The 15285-nt window shown below is 54.5% G+C and overlaps 1 protein-coding gene across 1 annotated transcript in view; it reads right to left on the minus strand.

The window, feature by feature from the left end:
- Positions 1-15285, minus strand: part of COL22A1 (collagen type XXII alpha 1 chain) — a 233250-nt gene that overhangs the window by 89639 nt on the left and 128326 nt on the right. The window contains exons 23-29 of the mRNA XM_024741290.1: positions 10729-10782; positions 10030-10083; positions 8732-8785; positions 7729-7782; positions 4057-4101; positions 3455-3499; positions 2943-2996 (exon numbers count right to left, since the gene is read on the minus strand). Coding sequence (XP_024597058.1) covers positions 2943-2996; positions 3455-3499; positions 4057-4101; positions 7729-7782; positions 8732-8785; positions 10030-10083; positions 10729-10782 — 360 coding nt within the window. The remainder of the gene's footprint in view (positions 1-2942; positions 2997-3454; positions 3500-4056; positions 4102-7728; positions 7783-8731; positions 8786-10029; positions 10084-10728; positions 10783-15285) is intronic.

The following is a 15285-nucleotide window of genomic DNA, read 5'->3' on the forward strand; positions in this document are numbered from 1 at the left end:
AGATCGTTCATATCACTAAATACTATTCCATGGTGCACATGGAAATAAAGTGATCTATGATCCAACTTTTTTTTTAAGTATAAAATACTTCTTTTTTATTTACACCTTTAACAGATAACCAATTGTTTAAAGCAAAAACAGTAACAATGTACTATAGGTATTAGAACACAGGTAGAAGTAAACGTATGACAACGGTGGCACAAAAGCCAAAAGGGAGAAACGAAGATATACTGTTATATGGTTCGTACATTTATACACGAAGCGGTATATTAGCACTTAAAGATTTAGTTGTGGTAAGTTAAAGACGTCTACTAGAAACTTCAAAGCAATCACTAAAATAAAACAAAGGAGAGACAGAACTAATAAACCAACGAAGGTAATAAAATGGACACGATCCACCTCCCTGTTGATGACATTTACGTGACTTCCCACCTGCTGCAGCCATAACGTGGTGCAGCAAACCTCTCCACGCTGTGCACTGGTGCCCAAGGGCTTGAGCGCCCTTAGGAACTCCCTGGGCCCTGCCCCACCCTCTTCGAAGGGGACAGGCTCTTCTCAGGGGCCTGACGGGTGGCTATTACGTTCCTGTAAACAGCACAGGCTTGGGAGTTGAAGCACCTGAGCCTGAAACCTAACTCTACCATTTTATATATGTTATTCTACTTCCGTCAGCCCGTCCTCCTCTGCGCAAAATAATGACAATAGTACATCCAGCTCACAGCACCATCTGGGGGCTGAGTGAGAGCGTCAGCGAGGGCCCACTGAGGAGAAAATTGTTACTCCATTTGCCCCGAGGAAAAGAGGTCACTGGCTACTCCACCAGGAGGTGCGGTCCCCAAAGCCCGTCATCACTTGTGAGCCACGATGGTGTCAGGACATGGATGTTGAGGCCCAGGTGTGTTCCTAGCAGCCCAGGGTCAGGCCTGTTGCAGGCCTGGGTCCACTCATGGTTATGAGTGGACAAATGAATGAATAAAGTTGGCTTAGAGAGAGGAAAGGCTGCTCTTAGTAACAATAGTATGATAATAAAATGTAGTTACACAGTCTTCTATGATTATTTCTATGGTTATATAGGATTTAACCGCAGGTACGACTTACTTTTCTACAGGCATTAACGCCTCTAATCTCCGTCTAAATGCCTGTAACAGAGATGCTTCCGTGTTCCCATTCCACGGAAGCTACCACACTCATTCGCCTGCCCAAAGGCACACAGCCAGCAAATGGCTCAGGCTGGCTTTAAACCCAGAATCCAAGCCCTGAACTACTCACTGTGCAGCATTTCCCTGACTAAAGTTCCAGAAGCTTCAGAGAGAAGAACCCTTTCTCAGCGCTATTTGCATTATCCGAGTTTACCCGATTCTCTTCTTGACACTGTCGACCTCGTGCTCCAAAACCAATCTCATCCAAACCAATTTACCCTCCATTAAAAAGTCCAAATGACCAAAGCTGAGCGTGTCCCAGTGGAACGTATGAATAGACATAAACAAGGAGAGGGTTGGAGAGCATCTCTAACCCCGAGAGCCTCAAGGCCACCTTTCTGGAAAAGCCTCCCCCGCCCCCAGGGCTGCGGGGTGAAGGAAGGGCCAGTGGGCCACTGGGGCACAGCCCAGGCAGCTCTCTGACTTAGAGGAAGATGCTTGGCTGGAGAAGGGTCTTTGAGTTTTGTAGTTAATGTGACCGGCCTCAGTTCCCATCCCAGCTTCTCCACAGTTTCCGAGCGCTAGCTGACACAGACACATTATCGCCCTACTTTCCAAGATGCCCTGGGGACAAAATTCTCACAGTGGCTGGTGGGGAGAAAGTGGACCAGAGAACTGAGGCAGGGGTGCTCAAGGCACAGTCAGAAGGGGGCAGTGTTGCCTGAATGTCTTATTTTAGATTTTTTTTTTGACCAGAATTGTCTATTATTACATATTTCTCTAGGGGAAAAGAAAAGCAGGCCAGATTCTTCGGAAGCTTGAATGTGATTCTGCTGTGGCCCTGGCAACTCTGCCAAAGCAATAACACGGGCTTAATGGTCTCGCTGAGTCCTCTGCATTCTGGAAATGAGTTTCTCAAATAAAAACTGCTTTCTGAAAAGTCCAGGAGAGCAGCAGGCCTGAATGGCTCACCCACCAAAGTTCTTTCCATTCCAGGATCTCTATTTATAGATCGCAGGTCTGTCCAGAACAAAGCCCTCAGCCTTCAGCCCGAGAGAGGGGGACGGGAGTCGAGAGAGGTCGAGGGCAGGACCCTGGAGGGGACGAGCGTGCAAACTTGGGAGAACAAGGTGACAGCACCGTGCCGGACAGGGGCACCAGGGCCCCTCGGGGGGGTGGCCGCTCCTCAGGTTCCCCTCGGGCCAGGCTGGTGTGAGGTGAGGACCTGGTCAGAGCCAGGACGCTGGGCCCAGACTGAGGTCGGGTCTTGGCTCCACCACCCTCCATTCACGCAGCCCTGGGAAAGAGGCTTGGCCTTTCTGTGCCTCAGTTTCCTCCTTTATAAACTGGGGGTGTTGCTGATAACATGACCCCTCTCCGGCTGTCACGAGTGTCACCTAAGTCACTACACGTGCAGTGCTTCCCACGATCCTGGCACACAGCAGGCCCCGACCCCCGTGGGCTGGCTCCTGAAGGCTGACTGTATTCAATACTCTCCACCATTTCACAGAACAGACTCGAGCATCCACCGATTTCGGTATCCGTGAGGGCTCCTGGAACCACCTGCCCGCGGATTCGGCTTGTGTCAGCACCACACGAGGGAGGCAGCAAGGGAGGCACAAGGAGGGCAGATGAGATGCTCAGAACCACACACCGGGTAGAACCAGGACTGTACGCCAGGCCACCACTGTGACTCCAAGGAGTTGCCCTCTCCACTGAACCGCAGGCAACGCACAGAAACTACAGAAGGGAGGCTCTGCGGCTCACGGACCGGATGACCAGGACAACAGCAGGAGCTCCTACCTTTGCACCTCGGTCACCTTTCGGTCCCGGGAGTCCCAGTTCCCCTTTCTCTCCCTACAGAGAAAGATAAAATTAGGAAACATTAGCACTCACCTGAGTGTAACGGCCGCCTCTTCCAGGTGAGAGCAAGGGGACCTTGGGCAAAGTATTGTGTTTTTCTTCCCAACCTGCCCTGCCGTGGTGAAAACCAAGTTCAAGGGACAGCCTGTCAGTTGCGTGTGAAGCACCGAATTCTGCACCTGACAGATAACAGCCCCAACCGTTCCCACAAATTTCAGCTGAAGCTGCTCCACCCTTTTCAGAGAGACCCCGCAGCCACCGTCCTTTTGCTCCAGCCCACGGACCAGAGCGGCCTGATCCCCTTCCTTTTCTCTTCCACGAACACTGAGGAAATACGCTCTAGTCCCAGCCTGAATCACCACCCATCCCCCCAGGGTCGAAGACTGCAAAGGGGGCTTCTCTCCTCGGGCACAGGCACGTGGCCCTGCTGGGAAGACACTGCTGCCACTCACCTGTTCTCCTTTCTCTCCCCTCACGCCTGGGAGCCCTGCCTGTCCCTGTGGAAAGAACACGGCGTCCCTGTTCAGTGGGCTCTCGGCAAAGGGGCTCTCCCGTGGTCCAGGGTGAGGGAACTGTGCTCTCTACCGCCTGCCGTCTGGCCCCCCAGACACCTCTGGCTCAGCGGGGGTAACGTGGAAAGCAAAATCGAGCGAGTCCGCTCATGGAGAGTCCCCACGTGGTCCTCACTTTGCTACTCCCTCCCCGGGAACCCGTGTTTCGCCTCTCTTGCTGCCTGACTCCTCATTCCTCTGGATCAGCCACGAGGTCACCTCCTGGCCCCCTCTCCTGATATCCCCCAAGTCTGAGCGAGAGGGACTCCTATGCCCCCCCCCCACCTGCATGGCCCCACTCGCTGCACCTGTTCAACTGCTCTTGGCCAGTGGTGGTGACCCCAGTACCCACCACAGCGACAGATGTGTAGGACATGCCGACCGTCATGGGGTAAGTAAATGAGCGCACGACGGGAAGGTCGTGAGCTCCAGGGAGACAAGTGACACGAGGCGTAGCGTATACTAACAAACACACGCACTGAACGAACGAAGGTGGAACAGACCTTCTCTCCAGGTCGGCCTGCCGGGCCCTGCTCCCCAACTTCACCCTGGAGATAAAATAACAGACACCCCATCATTTTCCACTCGCATTGCAGAGATGGCCGTCATCCCAGCTGGTCCCACACCCTCAGAGCCCCCGTCAGCCACAACCCTCGATTCTCACACAAGCAGCACAAGCGTCACAGGCTTTGAAGACCCGAGTGGTTCGCCTTTCTGGAGAGAGGGCGTCCACACTCCCTCACGCTGTCTTCTGCTTCCCTCAAAAGAAACAGCTTCTGGAGTTGCCCTGACAGCATTTAAACAGGTTGAGTCCACTCATCCTGAATCTAAACACTTACAGCTCAAAACAACAAGGAGGGGCTTCCCTGGTGGCGCAGTGGTTGAGAGCCCGCCTGCCGATGCAGGGGACGCGGGTTCGTGCCCCGGTCCGGGAAGATCCCACATGCCGCGGGGCGGCTGGGCCCGTGAGCCATGGCCGCTGAGCCTGTGTGTCCGGAGCCTGTGCTCCGCAGCGAGAGAGGCCACAACAGTGAGAGGCCCACGTACCGCAAAAAACAAAAAACAAGGAGCCGAAATCCGTGAGTCCCAGAGCCACCCCAGCTCTGAGTTCTGTGCCCATTCAGGGAAGCCCAGACCCCAGGCCGGGTGCAACGATGGAGAAGCCGTTGACGAACTTGTCCGAGTTGACGGGCCGTCCCGAGGCTGTAGTTCAGAGTCGCTGGTAAACAGAGGCGCCCGTGGAGGAGCCCACGGGCAGCTGAGAGGTCTGTTTCCGTCTCGCTTGGTGCGTTACAATGAAGGCCAGTCTTGGGTGAAATGCTGTTCAACATGCAAACTTGTACTGAAAGGAAGCCCCCAGCAGGGATACACCCGTTCCAAGTAGCTTGGATGAAGTGTTGCTCCTGACGTGCATTTTGTGGGCACGTTAAAGTAGGAGGGTGCGGGATCAGAGGGGCCTGTTCTCGGACACCACGGCACCAGGCTGCTGTGCCTACCAGGTCCCTGCAAGTCAGTGGTGCAAAGAGGCGGCTGTTCGGTGGGTGGGGGGAGGGACTGCAATTTCTAACCAGCCACGTGTCTTAAGAAACACTAACTTCTTGAATGACAGTTTCTTCCTAACATTATGGTACTTAGTGAAACCTTTATGTAGGTTTCCATAAAGAAATGGTTCCAGAAGGAAAGTGGTGTTCTGGTAAGTAAATGGACACACGAATGAACGAATGAATGAATGAACGGGTACATACACACATAAAGATTCTCCCTGCAGCTATGCCAGATTCCACTGGTAGTGAAGGCTGTACCACATATTAAAGAGGAAAAAAAAAAAGAAAAGAAAGCACTGTTTAGCATTAAGCACACATTCTATCCTGTAGCTCTGGTGCCACCAGGGCAACTGGTGTCTGGAATCAGTGCAAATAGAAATTCTAGACGCACTCCAGTTTTCCCATCAATTCCCAGTGTTTACAAGCACGATTAGTAAGAACTGCTCTAACCGGAATTGTGCAAATACTTGCTATAGAAATTGTCACTTTAAATCTGCTAGGACGGTCACACCTTTGCAGTGGGAAAGGTGCTGGGGGGCTGAGTTTGGGTAGAAAGCATTTTGAAGGCCACCTGAAGTGCTTCCTGAATCCTAGGCCAAAGCACGGAGAGCCGGGCAGCGTCTGGAATTCTTGACACGAGCCAAAGAGGCGATGCATCCGCTCATCCCACAACCAGTCCCTTCTCTGGGCTGACTCAAGACCCGCCGCGTCCAGGACGTAGCCATCATCTTCTTTGAAAATATTTATCTTTAGCTGGCATGTTGTCAAGATAAAGTAATTAGGACTCCTGCCAGGCCTCCTCTGAAGCTACAAAGTATGTCCTAAAAGCATCATAACGGCAGAAACTCACAATTTTGAACTTTCTAGATAAATTTTTTTAAAGTATCACACTAGAAATCGTACAAAGATGACACGTGAGCTGTAGTAACAGACCTCTCTGAACCTTTCAGCCATTAGGGGTGAACATAAACACAAAACACGGAGAAGGAAAGATGAAAGAAACCCCTGAGGGCACCTCAGTTTCACCCCAATACTTCTGACTGATCACCTTCATCCACAGAATCGTGCACAGGGAACTCGATGGGAACAGATTCTTCTGAAGACTATTGAAAGGAATGTGAAAATTCACGCGGTGTAAGCCCAGAAGGGTGTGGCAACTCAGGGATTGGAGGAAACACAGCTCTAAGGTACGGGGGACTCCATAAAACCCACGGAGTCCAAAAAGGAGAGTAACAGGGAGCGATGCAAATGCTGCAAGTTACTTCTGGGAAATGCCTGAATTTCAGCCAATCACTCAGACCCTGGAAGGTGGCCTTGGTGCTTCTAAGACCACGTGATTCACCCCTAACCAGCACCTTAGGTCAGGGCATGCATGCTTTGTCCATGCTGTGACAAAACACAGCAAGTCACACATCAATCACTGGGGATCATTATCCATGTTTTTTTAAAACATGAATGTTGAGTCTTAAAACACGAAGGGCCGCTGTGCTCGCAGGTGGCAGTGGTGGCTCGCTGTGTGCCGATGGGGGCAGGGGCCAATAATCAGAATCCGGGGTCCAGGGCGGGCGGGAGGCTCCTGGTGGGCACTCTTTGCACACTGAATCCCGCCGGCGGGCGTCCTTGAGACAGCTTCGGTGCATCGTAACCTGTGGTTTCCATCTGGTCTGAAGAATGCTCGCTCCTTGAAAAAGCGAGGCAGCAGGGAACCCAGGGCCCCGGCATTTACCCATCGGCCCTTCAGTGGCCAGCAAGGTGAGTCCAGGCCACAGCTGTGCCCTCGCTGGGCGGTTTGTGACCCACCCTCCATCCAGTGAGCCCTCGCCGAGAGCCCGCCAGGTGCCTGCCTGTGGGCCAGGGGTGGGAGCTGGTGGCCGAGAGCGGGTCACCGCCTTAACTAGCGCTTAAGCCAGTAGACTCGGAGGCCCTGTGACGGGAGGGAGAGGGCTCCCCACGCACTTGGCTGTGTGCACACACACCTCTCCGGAAGCAAGGCGCTGTGCACACACCCACGCCACACATATACGTACAGGCACACGCGCAGAGTCCAGCACACACGCCACACCACACATATACACACAGGCACACGCACGCAGAGCCCAGCCCTCTCTCTTCCGCACCCACCGCACCCGGAGCCCAGAGGCCACATCTGAGATGCTGAGCTCTGCAGACGAGCCCAGCCGCGCTTCCCTGCTTCTGTAGGGGTCAGGGGTCAGGGAGCGTCGGAGGGAGGGGAAAGCTTAAGGGACAGGAGAGAGAGAGAGAGGAGCGGGTATTGACCCCCTTGCCTCTTCCCTCCCAGGACGAGCTAGGCAGCGATGCTGGCCTTCCTCTCAAGGCTCCCGCTCTCTCCGGGGCTCTCTCCTCCAGCTACACAGCTCCTGGGTTCCAGGAACGCACTGCCCCCTTGCTCCTCTGCCCCAGGGGTGGCATCCATTGTCACCAGTCCAGGGTGTGTCACCATGGACCCCCTGACCCCGCCCTCGGCCTTTCAAACAGCCCCTCTGCAATGACCCCGGCTGTTTCCTGCCACACTCCAGCTCATACAGATGCTGGGCCCTGTCAGCTGAGGTTCACACACAGCCCCAAACACACCGTTTAGAATAACAGACGTGATGGAGAAGGAGTCCCTACCCGCGGGCCAGGCTGTCCGGGCAAACCGTCTGCCCCTCTGTCTCCCAGGGCTCCCTGTAAGGAACACGAACGGAAGTAAACAGGAGGGGCTGGGCTTGGAGGAGACAGCCTCAGGACTAGGTCCAGGCTGGAAGGAAGAAAACTGCTGGGCCTTAGGTGTTACTGAACCTCTTCAAATGTGTGTGACCACGGCGACCAGAAACCGCAGCTCAAACCACCTCTTAGATGCCATATTCAACGGCTCTGCTTTTGATTTATAAAGACATAAGTGAACGGAAATGAGGGATGTAGAGTAGGCAAGATATTGCCTACGTGCTTTTGAGACTACAAAATACTTGGTTAGCCCTTATCTTTTGTCTTGAAAGATGAGATAGGAGGGTGGAGAATATTTACATGAAATGCCCATAAAATTAAGTTGAATCCATACTTATTCTATGTCTCGTCATGAAAAAGTTAAGCTTCTAAGTCTGCTTATGGAAAAGGATGATGAATTTTCCTATAACATCCAAAAGTTGCCTTTCAAGGACGGTTGACGTTCACCCTTGAGCTTAATGTCTGTTATGAAAAGGTGAAGTTCACTTGTTAACATTTTGGCTGTATGGTGTTTTAATTGTCCATCTCAAGTGGGTAGACTGTGAACCTGCTTCCCAATTTTATGATAGTTAACCTCTGACTCTTTTCTTAATGATCTTACTGTAATGAGCCCCACCAAAGTACTTTCTAAACTGAAGTCTCTTAGTATGCAAGAGTATCTGAAAGGCTTTTCTCCTTGCAAATAAAATACACACACATTTCTAACAGAATAATTTTAAAGTCCTAGGCCTCCAAATCCTTCCCCAGTTACCTAAGTAGGAATAAGGGGCTCGCCCATATCTGACCTTGGAAATCTGAACATTTCCGAGCCCGGCATGACTCGGAATCCAAACGTGATCCAAGGCCCAGGCAACCAACAATCAAAAATCTCCTTAGCTTCTGTGTTTTGGGTTCCCAAGCTCACACCAACCTTTGGTCCTGGCAGGCCTGGGTGTCCGTTCAGCGCATCCTTTCCAGGAGGTCCCTGCGCCAAGAGGGAGAAAAACAGACCAACATGAAAGGCATGGTTAGGGAAGCGCTGCACCGAGTTGCTGCAGCCGGAAGCTGGTCAGCACGGTGGGCGAGACATGCAGGACTGGTCCTGTGTTCCAGCTCTCCGGTGGCGCTCTCGCTGCTGTCAAGTGTCTGTGGGTGAAACTGTGTGGACCACGTGTTCAGGAACGTCTGTGGGTGACAGTTAACCACGCGTTCCAGGTTTGGACCCGTTCGCCTGAGAGTGGGCGTCACGGCCCTGAATTTACGTCGAGAGCCTTAGGCCTGGTACCTGGAGCTCAACGGGGCCGAGCACACTGGCATCCAGCAATCACGTCCCTTCATCTACAGCCACCAATGGAACTGTGGTCCAGGGACAAGGGGACAACCACTGTGTGCTCCACAGTCGGATTTCCCTCTGTCACCTTTCTCCAGCGTCCCGACCCCCCGTCAGCTCTGTGGGTCGCACAGGCTTTCTGTATCCACAGCCTTCCCCTCCTCTGCTGGCCCCATCAGAGAACCAGCGGTAAGGAAATGCCTTCCGGATGAGCAGAGGCCTCCTGAGGGCCGTCACCAGGCCCGGGAGGGCCCACCACGGTCACATGGTATCGGAAGCTCAAGGCCACGCCTACCATCCTGCCCTGAAGAGCTACAGGCCAAAACGGCAGGAGACACCCAGCTTCAGTCTGCACCCACTTCCTTGTGTGGAGACATTAAGGTCTGATGAGCTCTACCCTCAGGACTTAAAAGGAAGGAGAAGGCCCAGATCCCTAGGATCTTTTTGGCTGGGAAAGAAGCAACACCATCGGCACAGTGACAGGAAGAGCTCTGCTGCACCCTGGACCATGTCTCATGTCTCCTCCTCCATCACTTCTGCGACCCTCTGGCAGTGACCCTACAGACGAGAAGCCACACTTTAAACAACAAAGGACTTTTGAACGTCCCTTTGAGTTACAAGAGCACAGGCGGCGGCCTAGGGAGAGGGTGCTCCAGTCTGCATTCCGGCTGGGGCCATGGGGGAGCGGCCCCAGGAGACAGAGCACATACGTGACAGGCACCACGGAAGGAAGAAGGCAGGCTGGGTACCAGGGCCCTGGTCCTGCCGACAGGGAGGAAAGGGCACGGAGCGTCACCTGCTGGAAAGCGGCCCGGATGGCAGCTGAAAGGGCCTGGCCACTCCCGTCACAGAGGATGGGGGAGACGGGGCCGTGCAGGGAGGGATGCTCTGTCACTCACCGTCTGCCCAGGGTGCCCAGGTTTTCCTGGGAAGCCGATCTCTCCAGGCAAACCCTGAAAAGGGAACCAGAGGGGAACCTTCAGTCTGATCTCTTCCGAGCATCAGCTCACTTCTCCCAGCACCTTTCCTGGCAGGAGCCCAGGTCTCCAGCTCTGACAAGGGCACTCAGGGGTGGATACCGCTCGGGGGCATCTGGCTGTCCTTGGTGTGGGCCACGGTGAGACGTGGAATCGTCACACCTCCAAGGCTGGCCGGCGCAGGGCTCATCTGGTCTGCAGTCGGGGCCACCGGCACCTTCATTCCTGCCTGGCGGGATGGGTGGAAACGCCTCCCTCTGCCCCACCCAGCGGGACCCCATCCCTCCACTCGGCCTACAGGGAACTTTCCCAGAGGGCTCCTGAAATACGGGAGGGGAGACAAACCACACGCTCCTGAAAGACCTCAAAAGGATGACCCCAGCCCAGTGTGTCTCTCCCCCTGCATCTCTAGGAGCAGCCAACGATGCGCTGTGTAACTCAGATGCTATTTCCAATCAAAGGGGCTGCAGGGCCGGCTGCTGGGGGGGCCCTCCTTGCTCATGCCTTTGCTCTGCTCTCAAAGAGTGAACATGTGGCTCTACACCACGATGTCCCCGGCTCCCAGGGCCACGAACCCTCCATCTAAGTGCCATGGGGAGAGAAAATCAAAACCAATCTCACCGGGGGGCCTCCAGGTCCAGGGGGGCCTGGGATGCCAGGTGGTCCTGGGGGGCCCTGCAGAGAAAGAGCACAGCCTGGGTTACAAACGTGCGTGGAGCAGCCTCCTGGTGACACTGTCCTCTGAGAGGGGAGAGGGATGGGGACCAGTGAAGGGGGGTTCCGCCGCTTTACTTGAAATACTGCATTTTTTCAACAAAAAGTAACGAGAGCAAAAAGAGAAGGTCTGAAGTAAAATTTGCAAAATGGTAACGTGTGTACTGTCTGGCTGGTGCGATAATATAACTGTCTGTTATATCATCCATTCCAATACATATTTAAAATAAATACGTACGTGCGTGAACACACATACACACGATGGGTTAACCCATTAACAAAAAGCTTCTAGAACAGTGGTTCCCAAGCATTATTCAGCATCGAATCACCTGGGGTGAATCAAGAGATCTGTTCAAACCCTCTCTCTCTCCACTACACACGTTCTAGGAGATGCGCCTCTGGCCTTTGTTTGTCCAGGTGTCTCTCCAAATACGCCCTCCCGCCCCTGTCTCGCTGCTCGGATGGATGTCTCCACCTTTCTGAAATTTCCTGCAATTCCCCAGGCAGAATTAATCGCTCCCTCCCCCAAGCCGAAGGCCAGTGCAACAGTTCTCATCTGACCCCCGGGCCCCCGAAGGCAGAGCCCCCTTCTTGCTGCCCCCCGCATCTCATCTTGCACAGCAACAAGCCCAGGGCTTGGAATAGAGCAGGTGCTCAGTAAGCGTTTGGAGAAGTCAACTGCATTGAACACAGCTGAGGAGAGCGCTGTGCATTCCGAGAGAACAATACATCGCCACTGGAGGACGATAAATACTAAAAAATGGCCAAGGTTACCACTTCCGCGGACAGTTCCCTTTTCTCCCTCTGGGGGCGCTGGTGAGTCAACAAAGGGCAGAGAACGGCGACGTTTACAGAAGAGAACTTTTTGATGGCACCTGGACCTAGTTTTCTACGTAGCTCACTCAGTGCTGGAGAGCCTTTGGGGATAACGTCTACTCTTATTCGGAGACATCCGCTTGGGGCTGGAGCAACTGAATGGCCAGGCAGAGCTGGACAGTGGCCCGGGTGGGTACAGATGCAGGGTCCCCCTAATGGATGAGGGCAGAGGTGGGGGAGGGCACCAAAGAAGGCTGGTGACCTCCCCCCTATCGTGGCTCAGTCTTGCTCCGCCTGCATCTGCTCCAGTTCAGCTCCGCTCACCTCCCGGCAGAGCAGGAGCCCTGCAGGTGGCACTCCCAGGACCCACCCCTCCATAAGGCATGTCCCAGTTGACCTTTTTACATCGCCCTGACCTCTGAGGCTCTCACAGCAACCTCAACCCCACAGAACTCATCCAAGGCCCCTTCTCCCCTCAGGCAGCTATCTCTGAGAGCAAATGGGATACACTTAGCTTTCATCCCTCCTTACACTCCCCTTGATGCTGACGGCCCCCGGAATGCACTGGCCTCTTTCAAAGTGATCGTTCCAGGAAGCTGGCCTCCTGACCCGCTTGTGACTCTGACCTTGTTTCCCCCTCCTCCTCCGTCTCCTGCAAACGTCCCTGCGGGCTGCTGCCGTTTGTTTGTTTCACTCTCTCAGCACGTTAGGGTAGACAGATCTCTAGGGATCCTCTACTGGAAATTAAACCTTGTTTAACAATAAAGAAAACTGAGGCTCAGAGAGGGTAAGGGCCCCATCTGAGGTCACACAGCCATCGTCTCCAGTGGATCCTGAGCAGTCCAGCTGCTGAAGAACCACCTGGGAAGCTCGTCATAAATACAGGTAAACAGGCCCCTTGACTGGACTCTAAGGCACAGGTCTGGGACAAATTTGAGGGGCCAGTGACTTCGGAACACTCTCCAGGTACCTGTGGAGAGCAGCCAGGTCTGAGAATTACCTGTCTGGACCAACTCCATGCAGCACCCTAATTACCATCCTCACTGCTGCTAATACTACAAGCCCAGGGTTCCAGCAGGGACCCTTGCAAGGAGGGAGCAGGAAACACAGGTGTAGAAGGCCGAGGGGGCAGCACCCTCCATTTAGGGTTTACTCTGCCCTGAGCTACACGCATTTCACCTCATCTTAATCCTCACGCTAATCCTTTCAGGCGGGCCCTGTTCATCCCGTTTTGAAGATGAGGAACTGGAACCTGGAGGAAAGGGAACCGGCATTAGATACGGTGGCATCCAGCACAGTGTCCCTGGTCCTTCACCCCCTCCCTTGTGAAGCGTCTGCCAAGCTCCCCGCCCGCCACAGCCAGCCCACCCTTAAACAGCCTCATCTCCTAAAAGGCTGTCTGCGCGTTAAATGAACTTGGGGCTTTCAAGCCCAGCTCTGTGATCTCCGAGTCCACCACCTTCGTAGGACCACAGCACCTGGGTCGTTTCTCTGCATGCGGTACGGGTTAATGACTAGCTGCCTGTTTGATGCTACCAGCTCAGGGCCGAGAGAAGAACCCCACACGGTCATCAAATAACCACCGCAAGGGCCTTACAAAGAGGCGGCGCTGGAGGGAGTGGGACAGCCGCTCCAGACGCGGCCACACAAGGGGCTGGCCAGTGGCCGTGGCTTCCTTTCCAGCCGGCCGGGGGCGCCCTGCAAGTCCCAGCGGGAAATGTTGGGGTGAGGGGTGGACAGCAGTCAGGATTCAATTAGAGCCAGCCTGCCCCGTGGGCGCTGCCCCAGGGCCACACTGTGGCCATCACACGGCACAGCGTACACCTTCCTCCCAGGAAGGCTGCGTCCAGCCCCGCCAGGTCAGAGTGGACTCAGCTCCAGCGAAACTCCGTTTGTTTCTGATACCAGCGCCTCTGCAAGCCAGGGGCAGGGAGTGCTGGGGGGATGTGGGTACACAGGCCCATCAGCCATCTACACCTGGCACTCTCAGCCAGGAGGGAGCAAACTGGAATTTTAGGGCACCTAGCATACGCCTGGCCTTCTCCGAGGTCTCTACACACAGGGCGCCATGACCTCGGTGGTCCCTGACTCCCTGGCTGTGAGCCCCGGCACTCAGGGTCCACACGCTGCAGGAGCTGATCGTCAAGGGTGCGAGTAGAACCCCAGATATGCTGCCTCCTATCCACGTGGCAAGCTCCTGGCCTTGCGGGGGTCCACTTCCCCGTGCTCTGCAATGGGGGTATGAATCCTACAGCCCCAAGATTGAACATGACGATGCAGGAGGACAAGAGGTCCGGGCCTGGTCGCTGAGGGAACAGAGCAGTGGGGTGCATGCCCCATGACGTGCAACCCAATTGTCCCAGGCTATGGGGCAGCCTCCGTCCTCTCACGGCCTGCATGTGCAAATGTTCTAGAGAATGTTCTCCCTCCCCCAGGAGGCTTCAGAGGCAAGGAAACCTCGCATCTGTCACCACCAGCAAAAGGGCAGCGTGTTCATGAGTGAGAAGCATCGTGAAGTCTGGGGGCACAGGAGCCCCGGGTGGAAGACGAGGTGTCGGTGGGCGACAGGATGCTGGCAGCACCCGCTGATGCCACGGAGGGGCGCGGGGAGTGGGGAGCGAGCAGGCAGACGCTTCGGTCCTTCCATCAGAGACCTCTGCAGAGTCCTGGGGCCTCTGGAGAAGCGGCTCCCGGAGATCCAGATGGCGGGGGTGGAGGTCCTTCCTCCAGTCTACACGTATCGGGCACCTTCCGTGTTCCCTCCGGATCTCCAGGTGACCCAGCCCTCCCTTCCAGAAGACTGCAGTCTTGCAGAGTAAATAAAATGCAAGCCCGTGACCTCCTGGGAAAGCCGTGGGCTTGGCATCAAAGGCAGATGGTTAAATTCCGAGCAGCTGTCTGACTCGAGGCAAAGTATTTGGTTTATCCAAAGCCTGGTTTCTAAGCATACAGAGGAGTAGGCACAATAATACTTCCCTCTCGGAGTTTTTGTAGCAGAACCCTGGGTCCTGGCACGTGGAAGAACTCATGAGGTATTTGTTGAATCTAATTAAAAATATAGAAAATGACAACAAAGAAGAAAGATGTTCTAAACGCACAGAAATCAAGTAAAGACACAGTGGGGGAATCGGGGATGCACCTCAGAGGGCGAGTTTGGTCTTGGAGGGCAAAGTGGGGCCTTGGCAAACGAGGCGGGGTCGAAGAGGGCGGGCACCACACATGGACGGAGCAGGATAAAGGGGAACAGGCGGCTCGGCATGACTGGGATGCCCAGTAAGAACAGGAAGCAGAGGCCCCTAAAACTAGGCCGCAAGTCTGGGGTCTGAAAAGTCCGGCTTTGTCTTTGAGGCAGCTCAAAATAACAGAGGTGTTCTAGAAGACAGACACAGTCAGGTCTGTGCTTAGGAAGACATTCTGCTGTCCTCAGGATCACTAGGGAGAAGGAATCCTGGAAGAGACAGACCAGGAGACAGTGAAACCATGGCGCAGGCAAGACGCCAGTGAGGCTGGGCCCAGGGTTAAGTGGATGGCGGGGAGGGATGCAGACCAGGGGAGGCCTGCACGGCAGTTCAGCGGTGACAGGTGAGCATCTGGCGGGGGTTGGATGCTACCTGAGACGCTAAAAGGAGGAGAGGCTTTTCCAGGGCA

Source organism: Neophocaena asiaeorientalis, unplaced genomic scaffold (genome assembly GCF_003031525.2).
Source record: "Neophocaena asiaeorientalis asiaeorientalis breed wild unplaced genomic scaffold, Neophocaena_asiaeorientalis_V1.1 scaffold177, whole genome shotgun sequence".
In the NCBI taxonomy this organism is placed as follows: domain Eukaryota; kingdom Metazoa; phylum Chordata; class Mammalia; order Artiodactyla; family Phocoenidae; genus Neophocaena; species Neophocaena asiaeorientalis.